Source organism: Astatotilapia calliptera, chromosome 17 (assembly GCF_900246225.1).
Source record: "Astatotilapia calliptera chromosome 17, fAstCal1.2, whole genome shotgun sequence".
Lineage (NCBI taxonomy): Eukaryota > Metazoa > Chordata > Actinopteri > Cichliformes > Cichlidae > Astatotilapia > Astatotilapia calliptera.
This window is the reverse complement of record NC_039318.1, coordinates 4,275,390-4,294,223: the sequence shown is the minus strand read 5'-3', so window position 1 is coordinate 4,294,223 and position 18,834 is coordinate 4,275,390. Positions and strand designations below refer to the sequence as shown.

Sequence of the window (18,834 nt, the reverse complement as noted above, 5' to 3'; positions counted from 1 at the left end):
GCAAAGGAAGTGTTTCATTGAAATTATCAGTGAGACCTATTAAGTTGTGAACCACATGAAAGGTAGCCATTGGGGCTCTGGAGTGTGTCAGCAGCTGGACAGCAGAGGTGAGAGAGAAAGCAGAACTGTGGACACAAACACACATCATTATTGCTTGGCAATGTGGGATCCTTTTGGCAGCACACGCCATAACTGCGCAGTCCTGAAATGCTTGCCTTTGATCATTGCAGCTCTGCTCATGTACAAATACACATTAACATAGTGATGGTTTCATGTGAAACTTTATAGATGCTCCAAGTGGGACACAGGCCCAATTCACAATGATATTCTTAGCCTGGGTGTATTTCCTTAGGAATATGTTCAAAAGCTCCCAAAACCTGTTATGTGCTTCCTTAGCCCTGCTGTCAGCTTATTTATATGAAATTAGCCATGTAAGAAATGCTGAAGGACCTTTAAGTGCTCAATCAAATTCTGTGTCATGATGTTGTGTCACCCTCTTGGTGACAAAACATGTCAGGACTAGTGCAAGGTGGAGGGTGAAGGAGGGGAGGGGAGGTCTGAGTAACACTGTAATAGTCCAGGGATTTGGGTGGTTGCATAATCTTCTTTCTTACCCCTCCTATCTCATCTTTTTCTGTCCTCAGAAGCATGATGAGGATTGGGGCCCTCTGCAAAGATCCAGATGGAAAAATTCTGCTTGCACAACAGTAAGTGGTTAGAAATGATGGAGAACCACTAACTGTAACGGTCCTGTGTCGGTGACCCAGTGTGTTCCGTTTTATATTATTAATCTTTGATTTCTTGATGTCTTGTTAGTTCTTAGGTTTTGGTTCTGTATCAGTATTGAGTCCTGTGTGTGTGTTTTCTTAGATTTTGCCCAGTTTAGGTTTTGTATGGTTTTTCTGTTCAGCAATAAAGTTGCTTTTTGACTTTCACTCCCGCCTCAGTTGAGTCTGCATTTGGGTTCTTTTCCTGCCTGCACACAGCTGTAACATGACACTAACTATTGGACCTATATTTTTTTCTTTTTTTGACATTCAACAGTAAGTCACTACAAAATAAAATGACTGTTTGTGATCAAAACAGCAGACCATCGTGTGCTAACTACCTGTCTAGTGATGTCCTGTGTCACTCATCCTCTGTATTGGGTCAGTGTCCAATCCCTTAGGTTTTCAGCCTTTTGTTGAATATAATGATTTTAAAATTATACGAAGTGTTTTGTATTTATGAGAAAGGTTTTCCAGAATTGTAAAATGTTTTAATCTTAGCGGGGGATTAGTAAAGGTTTTTTAAATAGGGTAGGGCCTCTGGTTCGGTGTTTTAAGGTCCTTACCAAACCTGATGAAGGTTAGGGCCTGGGGGCTCCTGTTTGGGTGGTTCGGGGTGTTGAATGGTTGTGGTTAGGGGCAATCCTCAGGGTTGGGGATAGGATTGGGGGGGTATTTCTGTGGGTGGCAAGGTGTGATGGATGGTTGTGGTTAGGGCCAATTTCCCGGGTTGGGGCTAGAATCGGACGTGATTTGGATTTTAGATTGGATGTGTGTGCCAAATCAAATTCCAAAGGGGGTTTTAAGACTCCTATAGGATTCACAATGCGAGTAATATCCAATTTAGATCTATTTTATCATCGCCAATTATTTGTAATTTCTATGAGCGAGACTCCATATGGTGTCTTAGCCCCATCTAATATTCAGACCTCCAGGAACCAAGGTGTTAAGTAATCAGATCCACTTCTTTTCACATCTCCTTCTTTCACCATTCGTCCAGAAGAAGTTTCCTTCAATACCCGCAATTTTAAGTCACTGTAAACCGTGATAGGCAGCACGGTGGTTAGCACTGTTGCTGCACAGCAAGAAGGTCCTGAGTTCAATTCCACCATCAGGCCAGGGTCTTTCTGTGTGGAGTTTGCATGTTCTCCCTGTGTTTGCGTGGGTTCCCTCCGGGTACTCCGGCTTCCTCCCACAGTCCAAAGACATGCAGCTTGTGGGGATAGGTTAACTGGATAATCCATGAATGAATAAAATGTCTGACAAGAGGAGTATGGCCTTCTTTGTTATGTGTAATGTTATATTTATGTTGCCACATGTGAGTGGAAATTGAGCTTTTGGTTTCCCCAATGTACTGGATGTGGCATCTTGTACAGACAATCATGTAAACGCAATTGGAGGTCCTAGGACTAAAATTTTGTGAGAGTTTGTACAACCTGTTTCTTGTCCTGTTCTTAACATATGCTAATTTGACAAATGGTATAGATGAATTTCTGGTTTTCTTTGGTTGTGCCGGGCTAAGTCTCGCCCTCATTAAGTAATCCCTGAGGTTTTTGTTACGTCTATATGCCAAAATCACCTTGTGGTTTCCAATTATCCCGTGTTGCCCAATTAGGGTTGGGGTTAGGTTTAGTCACAAGTCACTGTCAAATTATAATATGGGCAGGACGATTTGTCAAAGTAGGACAGTTTCTCAGAACACCGATGAGAACAGCAAACTCCCGGCACATCGTTTTCAAACTGCTGCGGTCTTTCGCTACTCAGGGAAAACATGATATATAAGTCACTTAGATAAATGTTATTCTTTGGCTTTTTTCAGTGTTTTATTTGTTCGTGAGTAAATTGGTTTGGCTGAGATTAAAGTGATTAATTTAGATTAAATAAAACTATTAATCCCTCGGGTGGGTTCCTCCGAGGTTTTCACACAGCTGAATAAACGTCAAACAGAAAACTGATTAAATAGAAGTGTGAGATGGTTGAGAATTTATGCCAGCGTCCGGTTATATTTTAGATAGTAAGGAGCAGACGGCAGAGTTTAACTACATCGAGAGAGCTCTTGATGTAAATCTGAGGGCTAGACCGTCCAGTTTCACAGTCGCTCACTTCCGGCCTACCCGGCTTTCGGAGGGCCCGGCTCACTTAGGGGGTGTCCAAATTCATGGGCTGCAGTTGCAGGAGTTTGAAAGAGAACTGAACAAATATTTAAAACATAATCTGATCATTTTTGAAGCAGCCTTCAGAATCTCCACGTATTAACATGCTGTTTTTCTTCCCGGTGAAAATGTTTCCTCCTGAATTAAAATATTTTTAAGGTTAGGTTTAATTCAGAGTCAGCTAATCTCAGCCAAATCGATTTACTCAGGAACAAATAAAACACTGAAATAAACCAAACATTAACATGAAGAAGTTATCTAAGAGACTTGTGCATCATGTTTAACTTGAGTAGCGAAAGACCGCGGGGGATTTGAAAACGATGTGCGGGAGGCCGCTGTTCACTAGAGTCCGGGCTCTAGTGATCCTTGACCTCCCGGTCTGTTATCGAGCTGGCGGGTAACAGATGTCTCCGAAAGCATCGGAGCACTTTTGGAAATATGTGATATCTTGATAAATCAAGCAGATATTTGAAGTTCACACAACTACAGTCTCGCATGAAAATATCTTAAAAGTTTATTTTGCAAAATGGCCTGTATTTGTATAGCACTTTACTTAGTCCCTAAGGACCCCAAAGCGCTTTACACTACATCCAGTCATCCACCCATTCACACACTGGTGATGGCAAGCTACATTGTAGCCACAGCTGCCCTGGGGCGCACTGACAGAGGCGAGGCTGCCTGACACCAGGCCCTCTGACCACCACTAGTAGGAAATGGGCGAAGTGTCTTGCCCAAGTGCACAATGACTGTTGGAGCCGGGGCTCGAACCGGCAACCTTCAAGACGATTACAAGACAAACTGCCAACTCTTGAGCCACGACGCCCCATTTGTGACCCAGAGAGAGTAATATTTAAAAGTTTTTAGCTGCGCTCCTCTGGGTTTGAGATTTGGACGAAATGAATTCTGGGATATCAGAATCAGAATCTAGCTGTACCAAGTACACACAAGTCACCACCGATGCATGCTCGATAAAACGGGCAGAGCGAGAACACATCCGGAATTTTTTGCGTTCTTGGCTTGATGTGTACTTTGAGTTGGAACAGTACTTGGTTTCTGACTGATGACATATCGCGAGTACACGAGAATGCAAGTATGCACAAGTACGCATATCCGGTCTTTAAGTCTGCCGTCATTACCCATGTCTGGGTCCTAAACTCCTCTACAGGTCTCTAAGTCACACAATCACTGCAACATTACTGAGAGTTGAAAAAATGCCTAAATCCTTTCGTCTGTAATAAAATGATCATTGTGGCTGCTCTACCAAGTTAAACATCCAGGCATCCATGAAAACAGAATTTATGAAATTCAGTGGAGTTAGAAGTTAGCAGGGAGTTAGCTCGCTAGCTTCCACCTAAATAAACACTGTAAATGCTGTAAACGGACCAAACTTCAGTCAGGAGAACAACCGAGGTAATCCATCCACAATACAAGGTTAGTCATTAATATACTGCTGCATAGGCTGGGCTATCGTTACATCGTAAGACTTTAAAAACCGAGCTTTAAAATGATTAGTGGTAATAAAAACTGAGAGAAGCCGACAGTGATTACTGACTGTTTTTAGGGGCTTGTTGAAATTAAATAGAACAAGATACAAAGCATTAAAACATGTCAAAAACACAACAGCCTTATTAAATGCAGAGTACTTTGGGCCCAGAAGGATCTTCACTTAAAGACCGGATTGAGACAGGCCATGCGTCCTCCTTTTCCCCGAATTTGAAGGATGGCTCGAGTGTATCCTTCACGGCCCACCATATCTCAGAATTCATAGCGAGGCCCAGCCAATTTCAGTTTCCAACAATGGCGACCATCCTGATATTATTACCCACTATAACTCCCAGTATAAAGAGCTAACATCTCAACAATTCAAGGAGTAGTTAGTCAATATAAGAAGTATTTGTATGTATATGTATATCCTCACCCCCCAACAGCCCTTTTGAATGTCTCCCTAATTCTGAGGTCTCAAGGTTGGCAAGTATACCTTCTTCTAGTCCTGCACCACAGATGAGTACTATTAGTAGCTCAAGTTAGAAACAACAAAAATTCAGGCATAAAACTTTGCTATTATGTTTCCTTTACTGACAAATCAAAATTATCTTAAGAGGGATGTTACTAATGATCACAATCTGTTTTGGACAACACTAATATTTTAATTACATTGATATTAGCTGATTATTGTTGAGATTTTTGTATGGTTTGTTTGGATGTGAAATGATAATAGTCTTAAAAATGTTATTTAAAAATCTAACTTCTTTAACCCTTATTTGTCCTTGTTTCCATGCCAACAGTACCAAAAATCCTTTTTATAACACCTTTCCTAAAGAGACCCAGCTCACTAAAACACACAGCAATGTATGCAGCGTTGTTGTGAATGCGAGTGTATGACAACAGCTGTAAGCAGGGCAGGTTGCCTTGTCCATAAACACTGGCTGTGTGAAAGCACTGAATTGCAGGTGTTTACCTTCAGCTCTCAGTGACTCCGTCAGCTCGTCCAGCAGCAGTACTTTCATACTGTTATTTCGAATCACCATTCACTGATCTGTGTTATTGAACCAGCCCGGGCCTAAATCAACAGCCCCCCTCGCCAATCCCAGAAGACATCACTCAATAGCATTGCTCCAGCTTTGAGAACAAACATTCTCCGGCTGTCTCTGTGTCACCATGTTCTTGTTGTACTCTCCAGGTTTCTCTCATTCCTCTGTGAAACTATGAAACTAGAGCCAGGGAATCCTGTTATCAGTAAATTCAAGTTTCAGTTTTGTAGTCCCAGTATTAAGCACCAGTTAATTCGATATGCTGCTGAGATGATGAATAGTCAGGGAAACAGAGAGTTTATTCATAGTAATTTGTCTTATTTAGCGAACCAGTACTTTTTGCCAATTATTTTATTTATTTATTTATTTATTTTTGCTTCTACCAGCAAGGATTGTTTAGTTTGGCTGACATTGAGAAGCTGACTGTGACTAGCTGAATCCACTGCAGAGTCAGTCTGAAAGGACTGGAACTTGGAAAGAACCAGAGTGAAATCCCAATCAGTGCTCCCTTCGCTCATTGCTCTGCTGTCTGTTTTTGCTCTTTCTCCTTCCTCCCTCTGTCGCTTGTCTCTCTCCCAGGTTTGTTACTGATACCTTTTAAATATACTGTGAGCACCAGGGGAATTGGCATCTGTGAGGCTGTTTTAATTTGGCCCCTGTACTCTAAGGAATCCAGGTTAACATAATAATCAAAACCAGATCTGCTGCCTGCTCTAAACTATGTGTGAAACAGAGTGTGAATGAGGCCTTTGAAAATGGACACATTCTTGTTCAGTCACCTGTATTATAATGAGCTGTTTGTACTATTAGCAGAGTAGTAATGAGGCTGATATAATGTTATTGATGATTTCATATGAACCATGAAAATAAATCTTAATTTAATCATGGAAATGTGGTATCCAAGGCAAGAATATAGTTTATACAATTCAAACAAGTTTAAAGGTCAATAATATTGGGGTAACTGTATTTCAGGAGATAGATCAGGTCACCTACTAATCAGAAAGTGGTGGTTTGATCCCTGGTGTGCATGCCAAATATCCTTCAGCAAAAGAAACTAACCCCAAGTTGCTCTCCAGTGCATCCATGTGTTTAATCTGTGTGAATGTTAGATAGAAAGCACGTCCATATAGTGCTTGTATGAATGGGTGTGAAGCGATCAATGAGGCGTGTTGTACAAAGCACTTCGAGTGCTCGGGTAGAGTCAAAAAGTGCTAAATAAGAACCAGTCGATTTACCATATTTGGTATGACCATCTTTATCCTGTATTTTTTTATTGTTTTGCAAAATCCATGTATGTTTTTGCAGCATTGGCAGGGTCTTGGGGATCACTGTCATGCTGAAAAATGAAGCCATTGCCAATCAGACATTTTATTGCATGCTTTTTAAATCTCATGATACTTTTCTACATTTATAATTCCATCAATTTAGTTCCCAAGACCAATAGCTGAAATGGTTTATAACAGAATCTCCAGTGTGTTTTTAAGGGTGACTGTAGACGCACTATTGTACCTCTTCCTGACCTTCTCTGTACATACTGACAACAATTTGAACCAAGACCTCTTGCCACATGTTTTCAGTCCAGTTCTTGTATAATTTGGCTTGCCTCATCTTTTTCTCCTTGTTTCCCTTAAGAATGTCTTCTTGACAGCCACCTTTACACTGTGACCATTTCTGATGAGGCCTCTACACACACTGTATGGATCTGTTCATGGGCTAGATGAATTGCAGGTCCCGTGTCAGGTCTTTATTCCTATTTCTTAAGGGGAAGACTTTCAGATACTGCTCATCTGCTGTCGAACCTTTTAGGCATGCCACTTCTTTCTTTTGTTCCTTTATCCTCAACTTGTTCCTTAAAATTGCAAGAACACAGTGCACAATTTTGGCTAACAGCACTTTGAGGATCACTGGTAATATTTAATGGTAAATGGCCTGTATTTGTAAAGCGCTTTACTAGTTCCTAAGGACCCCAAAGCGCTTTACACATCCAGTCATCCACACGCTGGTGATGGAAAGCTACATTGTAGCCACAGCCACCCTGGGGCGCACTGACAGAGGCGAGGCTGCCTGACACTGGCGCCACCAGGCCCTCTGACCACCACCAGTAGGTAACGGGTGAAGTGTCTTGCCCAAGGACACAACGACCAAGACTGTCCAAGCCGGGGCTCGAACCGGCCATCTTCCAATTACAAGGCGAACTCCCAACTCTTGAGCCACGATCGCCCCATAAATGCCTGTCAAACTGTTTTAACTTTGGCATTTTTCGTAATGAAAAATCATTTTTAATGCTAAAGAAACAACAAACTATGTGTTAAACACTATAAAGAAAATGTATGAAGACAGAGTTTGAAATAGTTTTTTTGCCAAGTTATCTGTTATCTGACCTAACGCTGGTTCATCCCTGAAGTTTGTGCATTATTTCCTACTTGAATGATTCATACATCAGTGTTGAGTAACTTAACAAACAAAAAACCTGCCCACTGAAATTGGTCAGGTGCAAAAAAATCAGGACTAATACATGTAGTACAAGAATGCAAGAGTAAAGTATATGCAAATACAAAAAAATAGGTCTAACTGCTTGGGGCCGTCTAACAGTGAGGGGCTGTCAGGAGACGTGACCTGAGCAATGACAGCAGGCAAAGTTCAAAGCGAAACCCTGGAAGAGTCAGACATATGTGAAGGAGAACACGCCAAAGGAGGAAAAGGGCCATATTCCCTTTCCTGTTCATTCCAGGAGAATTTTCCCAGTATGATATATTCTGCTCGGGCTTCTCCTCTGAGGCCAAACAGACATCTATGAGAACACTGGGCCCCATTATCCCAGTTGCCACCCTCCTCATTTTGTTGCCCTCATTTTGTCAGCTTCTCACAACACACATGATGTATATAATGTAGCAGACAGGCTGATTTCCATATTTCATCATCACAAATATCAGAGCTTACAGCAGCCATGTCATGTGTCATTTCTGGTGTTCAGTCCTGCTGGGCTTATAGAATATCTCAGTTACATCCTAAAAAAAATGTAGTAGATATTCTGAGGCGCTACACTGACAGAAATAGGAAAAGCATCAGTTGACCTGTTGGATAAATCAGGTTCTTCAACTGTAGTGTTTTCAAAGTGATCATTATCCACTGCCTGGAAGGTTTGTGGTTTGATCCCATTGTCACAATACCAAAACGTACGTTTTGTCAGCATGTTTCAGCAACAAAGTTCAATTCAGTTCAATTTTAGTTTTATGGCGACAAATCACAACAAATTTCCCTCAAGCTGTTTGCGCATTGAGCAAAACGCAGCGTAAATGTGTGTCTGAGTAAATGAATGTGACTTATATTGTAAAATCACTCGGATGGGTTAACTTCGGATTTTAAAAAACAGAACAAAACATATTTCGATTCTCAGTTTAGCCTGCTTTTTAAGCTGTTGCACTATAAAAGATAACCATCATAACAACCATGACTCTCACCAATTGGCTTTACACTTCACATTTAGCATTTTGGCTTCTACCACGCTTTTTTAGAGAGCCACAAACAATCACAGGGTGTAATGCTGAAGTTGTCATCTACACACAAACACATGTATTTGTTAATAAACCAACTAATAAAATACAACAATTTCACTCACCAAAACTGAAGCATGAACGTCTTGGAGGTTTCTTTACCACACAGCAGTCGTGTTATTTGTCACATAATTACATAAAAATGCTCCATAAGCCACCAATTTCACAAACATATCAAAAGGTTTTAATGAGCTGAAGTAGTGTTGATGAGGCCCAGCAGCTACAGCTGCCTGTGTCACTACCACCATGTTATTTCTGTTGGTAACGTTGGCATTTTAACATGGGAGATTGTTTTGGTACTAAAAGCTACAACTTAGCTGGTACCAACTCCTATTTAGGTCTTACTACATTGACATGAATTAAATCAAGTCGTCCATACATTTAGAGTGAATGGTCTGATTCTTATATAGTGCTTTTCTACTCTCCTGGAGTACTCAAAGCGTTGTATACAACATGCCTCATTCACCCCCTTCACACCCACTCATACAAGCACTTCTAAACTTAAGTGCAATCTAACCAACATTCACACTCCGATGTTAGTATTTTGCCCAAAGATATTTGGAATGCAGACTGGAGAAGCCAACCTTCCGATCAGTAGCTGATCTCCTCGACCACCTGAGCCACACACTTTATGCACCTTAATATAAATTTCAGTATAGATAAGAAGTTTACCTGGACAAAAAAAGGCCTAACTTATAAATGTATTTCATTATACTGATGTTTCAGAAAGCAAGTTTAACAAATCGGTAGACATCAAATACTTAATTTTACTAACACAATAAATAAAGAGATGAGGCTACGTTTTAATCAGGTGCATCTTAATGAGGTCGAGGATGTTTCATTAACTAACAGGGACAAATGCCAGTAATGGCAACTGCGAATTAGTTTAATTATGGAGTTTTGATATCATATCCATTAGGAAGTGAGGTGTGAGTGTGTATTAGACAAAGAGCTTAGGCTCTATATAACTGTGTGTGAATGAGTTTTGTAGTAAATATGAATTGAAACAAAAGTTAGCTTGAAGTTCATAAGACATGAACTTCACATCATCTCCAACATGATGTCAGTAAATGGGGCATTTTTCCATCACGGCAACAGATTACAGCATGAAAAAGATCATTGTTCTCAGTCGATATCACGAACCTCAATCAATACCAAAGCTTAGGTCTTCACTCAAACCTGCAGTTTTAGAACTTTTATATCATAAGTAAATGACTAAAGTAAACCAGGAGGACTCATACAGGTCCTATACAGAGCCTCGAGGTCCGGTAAGTGTAACCAGTAAAGCCACAAAAAGGGTAGACAGGCATGCGGATGGTGTGACTCAGAGCTCCAGTGGTTCTCCAGCCACCTTTAGCCTGGCTCTCAAATCCCCCCCTGACAACCGTAGCGTGCAGAAAATAAAAAGACATATTTCTACCCTAAGAGGAGAGAGAGGAAGATTGTGGAGGAGGTGAAGTGGCAGGGGGCAAAAGCAAAACATCAAGCAAGGAGATGAACCCAGTGGGGGTTGGGTGGGTGTTGCTGCAAGCTGAGCAACTGATCGCTGGAAGTGATTTGGCTAAAAACAACATGTCATTATAGGAGCTTGCAGGGGCAAAGTAAACAGCTCGTATTTTTAGAAGGCCAGGAGAGGACAACGGCTGGGTAGCAGAATTCTCCCACTTCCACTGAAGAACGAAGGAATTTGCGAGATGTGGCGTCATCCATCACAGCCTGCTTTATCCATCAGCTGCTCTGTCCTGACAAGGCAACCGGGCCCAACCCATTGACCCCTTCACCAGGCTCAAACTCCAAGCAGCTGGTCAGAAGATGGAGCATGAAAAAAGCCCCCAACCTTCAAATCCACGCCCCATAGTAACTGATTTATATGGTGTAGATACAAGCCCTTTATCATTGCTCCTCAACAGGCCCCTATTGAGGAGGGCAGCCAGGTCCTCTAGGCTTGGCTGTCAGTCCTCGCTCTCATCATGGTGGGGCTTTTGTTTTTTTGGCATATCTTTGGTTTTTATGGCTTGGCCACTCTGATGTTTACCCCTCCAGCTATTAGCGAAGTGTAATTCATAGAGTCACTGTGATGTCCAATGTATGCGTCATTGTAGATGAATATTGCATTTACTTTTTATGAGGCTTTTTTAAAGTCCAATACCATGACTGAGTGAGTGGACGGGTAGGGCTGATGGAGGGGCTTCTTTATGAGATGTTTGGTGTCATAGCGCCATCTAGTGGTGTGCGTTTAACAGTATTTAACTGTCATTCATTTATGGCATCAACGCTGATGCTGATTGATAAGATGCAGCTCACAGTCTGTCTCACTCTCTATCCAGTTGCGTTTACTCTTCTTGTGGGAGAAAACAGCAGTAGCTGTATTTCATTTAATTGAATTTCTGCTTTATACAAGCTGAAGTTCCTCAAAGCACTTCATGTTCTAAGATAAATACTCTAAAATATTAGAGAGTAAGTTACAACAATCTGAAATTCTGATTAATCTGAATAATTCACTTTTAACAGGAAGAAAGCAGGAAGACAGCAAAACCAGACTGCAAGCCTTTTTTATATGTTTATTTTGTTAAATAAATGCAGTCTAAGGATGTTTTAAAAACAAAAAGTCAAGAGGAAAAAAATCATGTGTTTCTCTCCCATTTTTCACTCTCAGTGCTGCTTAACCTGAACAAGATATGACTCTGGGAACGCTAATCTCCTCCTTTTGATTACTGACCTAAAATAAAGTCGAATCTAAACTATTTCTTCTTCGTTCTACATGTCAGACCTCATTGTTTGTCTGGGATTTTTCCCCCCCAAGCTTTTTCAAATATTTTCATTATTTCCAGCTTCACGTTAAAACATGACACACATTTGATGCAGCCTCAGACTTCTGGACGTCACTGCATTGACACACTGGCTGTGAGGCAGCTGTGACTAATGTTAGTCTGTTAAAGCACCGGCTTGCCGATTTCCCTCTCTTCTGTTCACTGCTCTGATTCGATTGATTCACCGCTGAACACAAGCTTACCTGAATGTTTTCAAACTTTGCGCCTGCCCTGCTATGATAAGTAGCGTAAAAAGTCCATTGGACATTTGCATAGGAAAATAGAGATGGAGTCAGTTTTTGTATACAATGAGGTTTATAAAACACAGCACATATATTTCAAGACATACTACCTTGCACTTGTTTCTTCAACATAGCTTTCAGTCAGGTAATACTTTCTACCTGTATCAAAGAGTGTAACTCTTTTTCCTCATGTCCTTTTGTCCTTCAGTGACTATTTTGTTTCTTCAGCTCAAATCCCAGGAGATCAATCACTCCGAGAGCTTCCATCCTGATAAACACGTCTACTACAAACCTATAATACTGCACAATTAATTAAATTAGCCTTGAAACAAACTTGATCTCTCACCTGAGCACTGGAAGATATTTTACTTATATTAATGTTATGCTGTTGTTAACTGCCTTTTATCGTTTTATTGTGAACAATCCGTTTTAAATATGAACATTTGAAAAATAGTATATTGATGTTTTCTTATTTTGCTTGTCCTTGATGCACCTGGAGTACTGCTGAAATATGACAATATATCAAATCAGAAAATAATATTACAGTCAAATTTTTTCTGTGGTTCATTAAAAATGCTGAGGATAATAAATGATTAAATCATTCTGCTGCATTTGATTTACTGGCTGATAAAAGTATTTATCAATTGTTTCCAAAACACAAAGTTTTCACACGAAAAGCTTTCAGGGAAAGTTTGTTTAATATATGTATTTACAGGCTTTTACTAATGAGACATATTCAGCTGGTGGACAGTTTACGGTCAATATGCTATAAACAGGCACTGTTAGGAATACATGCATGCATGGACACATGCACGCACGCACACACACATACTCCTCTGCATGTCCCCTGATAAGAGGAAGTAAATGAATGAATGGATGGATTTACAGACCAGTCTCTATAGCAACTGCATCCAGTTGTATATCTGGTGAAATCTAAGGCAACGTGGATGTACTACAGAGGCACTTTAGGCTGATCCATAGTAGTATTTAGGTGGATATTTAAATTTTTAAAAAAATCACAATAAGGAGAAATAATGTAAATATTGTATGTGTATGTTAAATTATCTGTTAAAGTGATTTCCAAACACCCTGAAACTTGAAAATACCAAATAAATACAGGGCCAGTATTTTAAGCTTATGTCGGGGAGATCAGTGTGATTTTTGCTTCCCATCTTGTTTTTTCTTTTTCTTGAGACCTGGAACGTACGTAAAGTACTTTGAGTCAACTTCTATTGTGTAAATGTGCTACAGGATATAAATAAAATATATGTGACAATCAACACAAAAAGATTCAGACATTTTTCATAGTGCATATTTTTCACCCCCAGTGCTCATACTTTGAGGAGCCGGTTACATCACTCTGATCTAAGGGGACCCTCACATACTTGCGGACACCTTAAATACAACTTTTCTAAGTGGAGCATCGTCCCTCAGAAACAACATCTGGCCAAGTCACACTTTCAGTAGACAGCAGGAAAATCTTCCCTGCAGTCACACTACTTCAGAAAAAACACGCTACATTTGGTGTTTATCTTTGGTATAAATGACAAGCTGCTAACTAAAGGTTTAACAAAAAAAGTAACACCATTAGCACTGAACCTGTATTCTGCAAAAGTATATTTGAATCAGTTGCACTCAAACACTTCATCCATTTTCTTCTTGGAAAGAAGAGCAGAAATGAGGAAATGTGTTCTTTATGGCCCTTATAATCAAACATAACACTCATATGAACCCCATCCTAAATGCATTGATCCTTCATATCAGATAAATTTACAGAAATTTCTTCACTTATAAAATTGTTCTAAATTCTTTTTTTTAATAATTTAAGAGTTGTAGTGTTTAAAAAAAGCCCTGTCCAAGTCACTGAGTGGAGAAGACATTTTGGTTTAGCCACTTTTCAGCTGAAATCAAGACTAATTTATTCATATAAATAATCATGCTATCATGCATATTTATAGGAAGGAAGCTGAGGAGGCTTCCCATCTGTCACATGGTCGCGTTTAAATATAATGGATACAGACTGGTATCAGAAGTGGAAGCCGTTCTATATAGAAGTGACAACTACTGGAATATTTAATCTTCTTTGGAGATCCCGCTGGGGTAATGCTGCACAGGTTCCTCCACCTCAATCACCTCCACCACCAGGTCACGGATCTCCTTGACGCAGTCCAGAGGCCGTGCTTGGGCAGGACTGGAAGGTGTCTCCTCTTGAACGGGTTCACTAGACAGAGATGCTTTCATTTTCTCCACCTCCTCTGCTTCCACCTCTACAATGGCTCCAGTTCCAATGACAGTCCCACTCTTCACCTCTGTCTGGACTGGCACCTTGTCACTTGCTGTTATGTCCTCAGTAGCATCTCCTGAACCCACTGGTGACTTCCTGATGTTAGCTTCGCCCTCCAAAATGTCTGAGGATGTTGACACGTCATCTGTGGACTCAACATCTGAGGGATGAGACTCGCTTCCCACTGACACAGCCAGAGAGCTCGTCTCTGAGAAAGCAACTGGTTCTGCGTCCCCTACGTTCTCACTGAGGACTATTCCTCCTAGTGCTTCACCACTAGGTGGAGCCTCGACCATGATTTCTGGGTTCTCACACTGTGTCTTTGCTTCAGTATTGGCAGGCAAGGATTCAGTTCCTTCTGCTGAAAGGTTAGAAGCATTAAGAGATTCTGCCTGCTTTGGTGCTTCTGTTGTTGTTATACTTCCTACAGCAGTGGGAGGTTCTTGTGGAGCATCTGCGCTGTTCGTTTCAGGCTCAGCAGCTGTCTTAGTTTCTTCTGTTTTGACAGAAATCACATCTTCATGCATCACAATCGCTGGAACTGCTGCTGCTGTATCATTTGTGCAGCTCTCTGGCATGTTCTCTATTAAATCAGGGCTGTTGAGGTTACTATTGCTTCCTGCTTCTTCCGCAGCAGTTTGGATGACATCCTCTGCTTTAAGTGCTGGTAGGTCTGATTCCTGACTGCCAGAGGAACTAGTACCAACCCCTGTTTCAACCTTCCCCAGAGGTGTCTCACCCACTATCATGTCCTTTAAGGCCTCACTCTGAAGCTGGTCTTTCCCTTCCTCCTGCTGTTCTTGCTTCTGGGAGCTGGCGAAGACATCATTAGAAGCAAGTGGAGAAGGCTGCGGCTCTAAAGAAGGTTTATTGAGGGAAGCCAGTGTCATGGCTGGGCTGCCAGGAATAGATGCTGGCAAGGAAGAGAGGCTAGACTGACTGGTCAGGTCTCGCTTGTCTGTGAACAAGTTGTACTTCTTTAGGTTGGCTGCCTCCTTCACCACTGCAGAATGACAGAACAAACAGGAGGATCGATTAGACGTAACTCTACACCTGTGTCTGGGGAAAGGCTGTGTGTTGCTAAGTTGCCATTATTAGTCTTTTTGTACCTTTAGTGACTTCCTTGTCCAGAATTTGCAGAAGGATGTTTTCATAAACATTGTCAACATGAACGAAGCTTGAATGGTCACTATAGATGATCTGTTCAAGACCCTGAAGCTCCTGTATAGAGGGACAAAGACAAAAGTGTCAGGCTTTGTTGAGGGATATGTGTGTTACATAGTGTATACAAATATAAAATCCCATAGACCTGGCGTCCACATATGTGGACATCACATTTTGCTTTACAAGGGCCTGATATCCACTTTCCACTTACGAGGACATTATACTGCCTTTATTCTATCAAAATTTAAAGCGAAGGTCATTTTTCTCAGAAACAAAAATCAGGTACAAAAAAAATAAAAAATATCACATAATTCTTTGTTTTTACATTCATCAGGTCCCAATCAGCCCAAATAGCAAACAGAAATTTAAAATGCATGCCATGGAAGAGTTCGGGTCTTTAAATTTTCATCAAATCAAAATACAAGAGAACGTGATAAATTTCCTTGAAAATTTTATTTGAAAGACACATAAACTATACAGGCTATTCCCTATAAATTGCTAATGCTGCTCAGTCATATGCTAACTGTTAAGCCAATGTATGTCCCACCTGCCAATGGGACACAAATGTCAATATAAGAGCAGTAAATTTAGGTCAGAGTTATGAGTAATATCACAAACTGACCACCTCCAAAATTGGCAGTTTGCTATACCTGTATGGACCAACAGCCATTATGGGGACAAATTCCCGTCCCCATGAGTTTGAAGGCATTTTTGAGACTCAAAATGTGGTTTTAGTGTCAGGGTTACAATTAAGTTATTGTTAGGTTTAGCCTAAGGATTAGAGTTAGGCATTAATTTTTGATGTTTAGGGTTAGGGTAAGCATTTTGTCAATTAGATGTCCCCGGGGTTAGGGGTATGGTTAGGGTTCAAATAAGCTAGGGTTGATAAAGCAACTACTATTAATTGTAGAGTTATGGTAGGAACAGATGTGCTGGAATTTAATGTCCATAGAAAGACATCATGCTGTGTGTGTGTGAAAGACAGAGCCCTCACAGGTTTGCAGGTAGACACCAGGCTCTTCTTGATGAAGGGCAGAGTGATGGAAACCAGAGCTTCCTGGAAGATTCTCTTCCTCACCGTGCTGCTGTCATAGTCGTATTTCTGCAAGAAGATGGAATGAAACCAGTCAGTGCATCTGGAGGAGAGTTTATTAGTTTTAGATAAACAGGACCTATTCTGATTGTTATCTCTTACAAGCATTTGGCCTACAGTTCTGATGACATTTCTGTATACAAGTGAACATTTCATATTAGGGGGTAGATGTGAACCTCACCTGCACCTGGTTACAATTTTCTCATGTCTTAACTAGAAACTTGGGAAGTTTTGTTTTAGATGACAAACTGACCTTGAGCACTATGTGTTTGACCTTCTCAGTGGCAGAGCTGGTGTTGTCTGGGTTGTCCTGGATGGCTTTGTAGAGCAGCTGCTCGAAGGTAAAAGCTGCATTCTCAATCAGCTAAAATGAAGAAGCAGAGAATTAAATTGGACTTAACACTCCCAATATGTTATGATTTTTTTTTTTGCTATCACTGTACACTATAAAAACTTAATCCAAATTTTCTGGAGCTAATCTAAGGAGCTTGGAAAGAAAAGTTGCTTGAAGACGTTTCACCTCTCATCCGAGGGGCCAGGTTTCACAATGAGCTCACCCGAAACTCCATTGTGACCCACACCCGTTTTCACACCTTGGCTCATGTGATTAGGTAGAGGATCATCAGGGGGTCCCTTTGTGTCCACCATTTGACCTTAGAACTGAAGAAGCTTCTCGGATGAGAGGTGAAACGTCTTCAAGCAACTTAAAGAAGTCCAGACGCTTTTCTTTCCAAGCTCCTTAGATTATGATGACCTGGATGACTGAGAACCTTCACAGACATATTTCTGGAGCTAGTTTTCTGGCATCTTCTGGTTTAATCAAGGGTAAGTAGCAAAGTTAAAGCAATTTAAGAAACAACCTTTCTGCTTTTTGTTTCTACTTTGTTTACTGCCACTCAACAGGAGTGAACTCACATTTAGCTAATTATCCAGTTGATTTGACAAAATCAACAGTTTTTTTTCTAATAAGAAAAGTGAAGCTCATATTACGAATCACCAGCAATCATAAACTACACTAAGTAAATAAACTATCGCCAGTGTTTCATAAAATGCTGATTCACAAACGAGTTGTGAAATCCTTACACTCACTCCATCTCAGTAGAAATACCCTCTCAGAAGGAGGGAAAGGGAATTCAAATAAATCGCCATGTGAATGACAGCATGAAGCTGTACCTGCTGCAAATCGATCTGAGCACTGTGCATCACTCCTGCGGTGTCGGAGAATCCAAACCTCGCCTCCAAGTGCTGCAGTTTAACCTGCAGGGAGCCGATCTTCTCATAGCAGTTCAGCAGGTTCGGTTTTGCCATGGCGTCGAGAGACTGAGAGACAAAGAGAGAAGAAGACAGAGTAGAAATTAATGAGATTAATAGCCAAGGTTTGTCTGTTCACTTTCACAAGGTATGAAAGTGAATGCAAATGGACACTTTGTGTCAGCCGTGCAACAGACTGGTGACCTGTCCAGCATGTATCCAGCTTAATATCTAATAGGTCACCAACAACTTATGTAGAGGTAAATTTGGGCTTGAGGAAACATCTAGTTTCTGAAAAAATCCCCTGTATTAAAGAAAAACGCTACTCCTAACCTTAGTTAACTCTTTCCTGTGAATGTTATAAAGTTGAAGGTTTAAAATGAGATGAATCAGCCCAACCAAAAGTAATTCTCTGGAGGTTTGTTCCGTTATATCAGAAAAAAACCAAACAAGTGAAATTCCAACCAACCTGTTTCAGCTGTTCGTTACCACATCCCTGCTTGATGTCCTGATACACTTGGTCCATCGTGTTTTCACTTAGTCGCCGTCCTTCCTGGAACCCAGCGCTGATTGGCTCCATCAGCTCCTCCAGGACTGAGCCTAGGTACGGCTGGACAGAGTCGGAACACAGCTTCTCAGCTGGCTCTGACACTTTGGCTGGAGAAAAAAAAATTACATTTGAGAAAACAGCCCAATTCCGTCACCCTTATTCCCTATACGAAGCTGCACTTCATTAGATCATTACATGGAGAGGAATGCAACACATCATTCTGTTTCTGAATGTTCTAAGTAACAAGGCTATCAGATAGATGAGAATACCTCGGATTTTTTCCTCGAGCTGCCTTCTTGAGTTGAGGATCTGGTCCATGTCGGAGTGAATCAGCACCTCTTGCTGCCGAACAGACACCCGACATTCCTCCTTCAATGCTGATAGCCCCTCAAACATGTCCTCCTGGACCAGGATATATACTGCCTCCACCATCTG

The 18,834-nt window shown here is 40.9% G+C and overlaps 1 protein-coding gene across 1 annotated transcript in view; it reads right to left on the bottom strand.

Moving 5' to 3' along the window:
* Window positions 1-12,736: 12,736 nt before the first annotated feature.
* niban1a (niban apoptosis regulator 1a) overlaps window positions 12,737-18,834 on the bottom strand; it is a 28,726-nt gene continuing 22,628 nt past the window's right edge. Inside the window, exons 8-14 of the mRNA XM_026147540.1 lie at window positions 18,669-18,831; window positions 18,319-18,506; window positions 17,772-17,918; window positions 16,852-16,962; window positions 16,500-16,607; window positions 15,451-15,562; window positions 12,737-15,344 (exon numbers count right to left, since the gene is read on the bottom strand). Coding sequence (XP_026003325.1) covers window positions 14,131-15,344; window positions 15,451-15,562; window positions 16,500-16,607; window positions 16,852-16,962; window positions 17,772-17,918; window positions 18,319-18,506; window positions 18,669-18,831 — 2,043 coding nt within the window. The 3' untranslated portion in view covers window positions 12,737-14,130. The remainder of the gene's footprint in view (window positions 15,345-15,450; window positions 15,563-16,499; window positions 16,608-16,851; window positions 16,963-17,771; window positions 17,919-18,318; window positions 18,507-18,668; window positions 18,832-18,834) is intronic.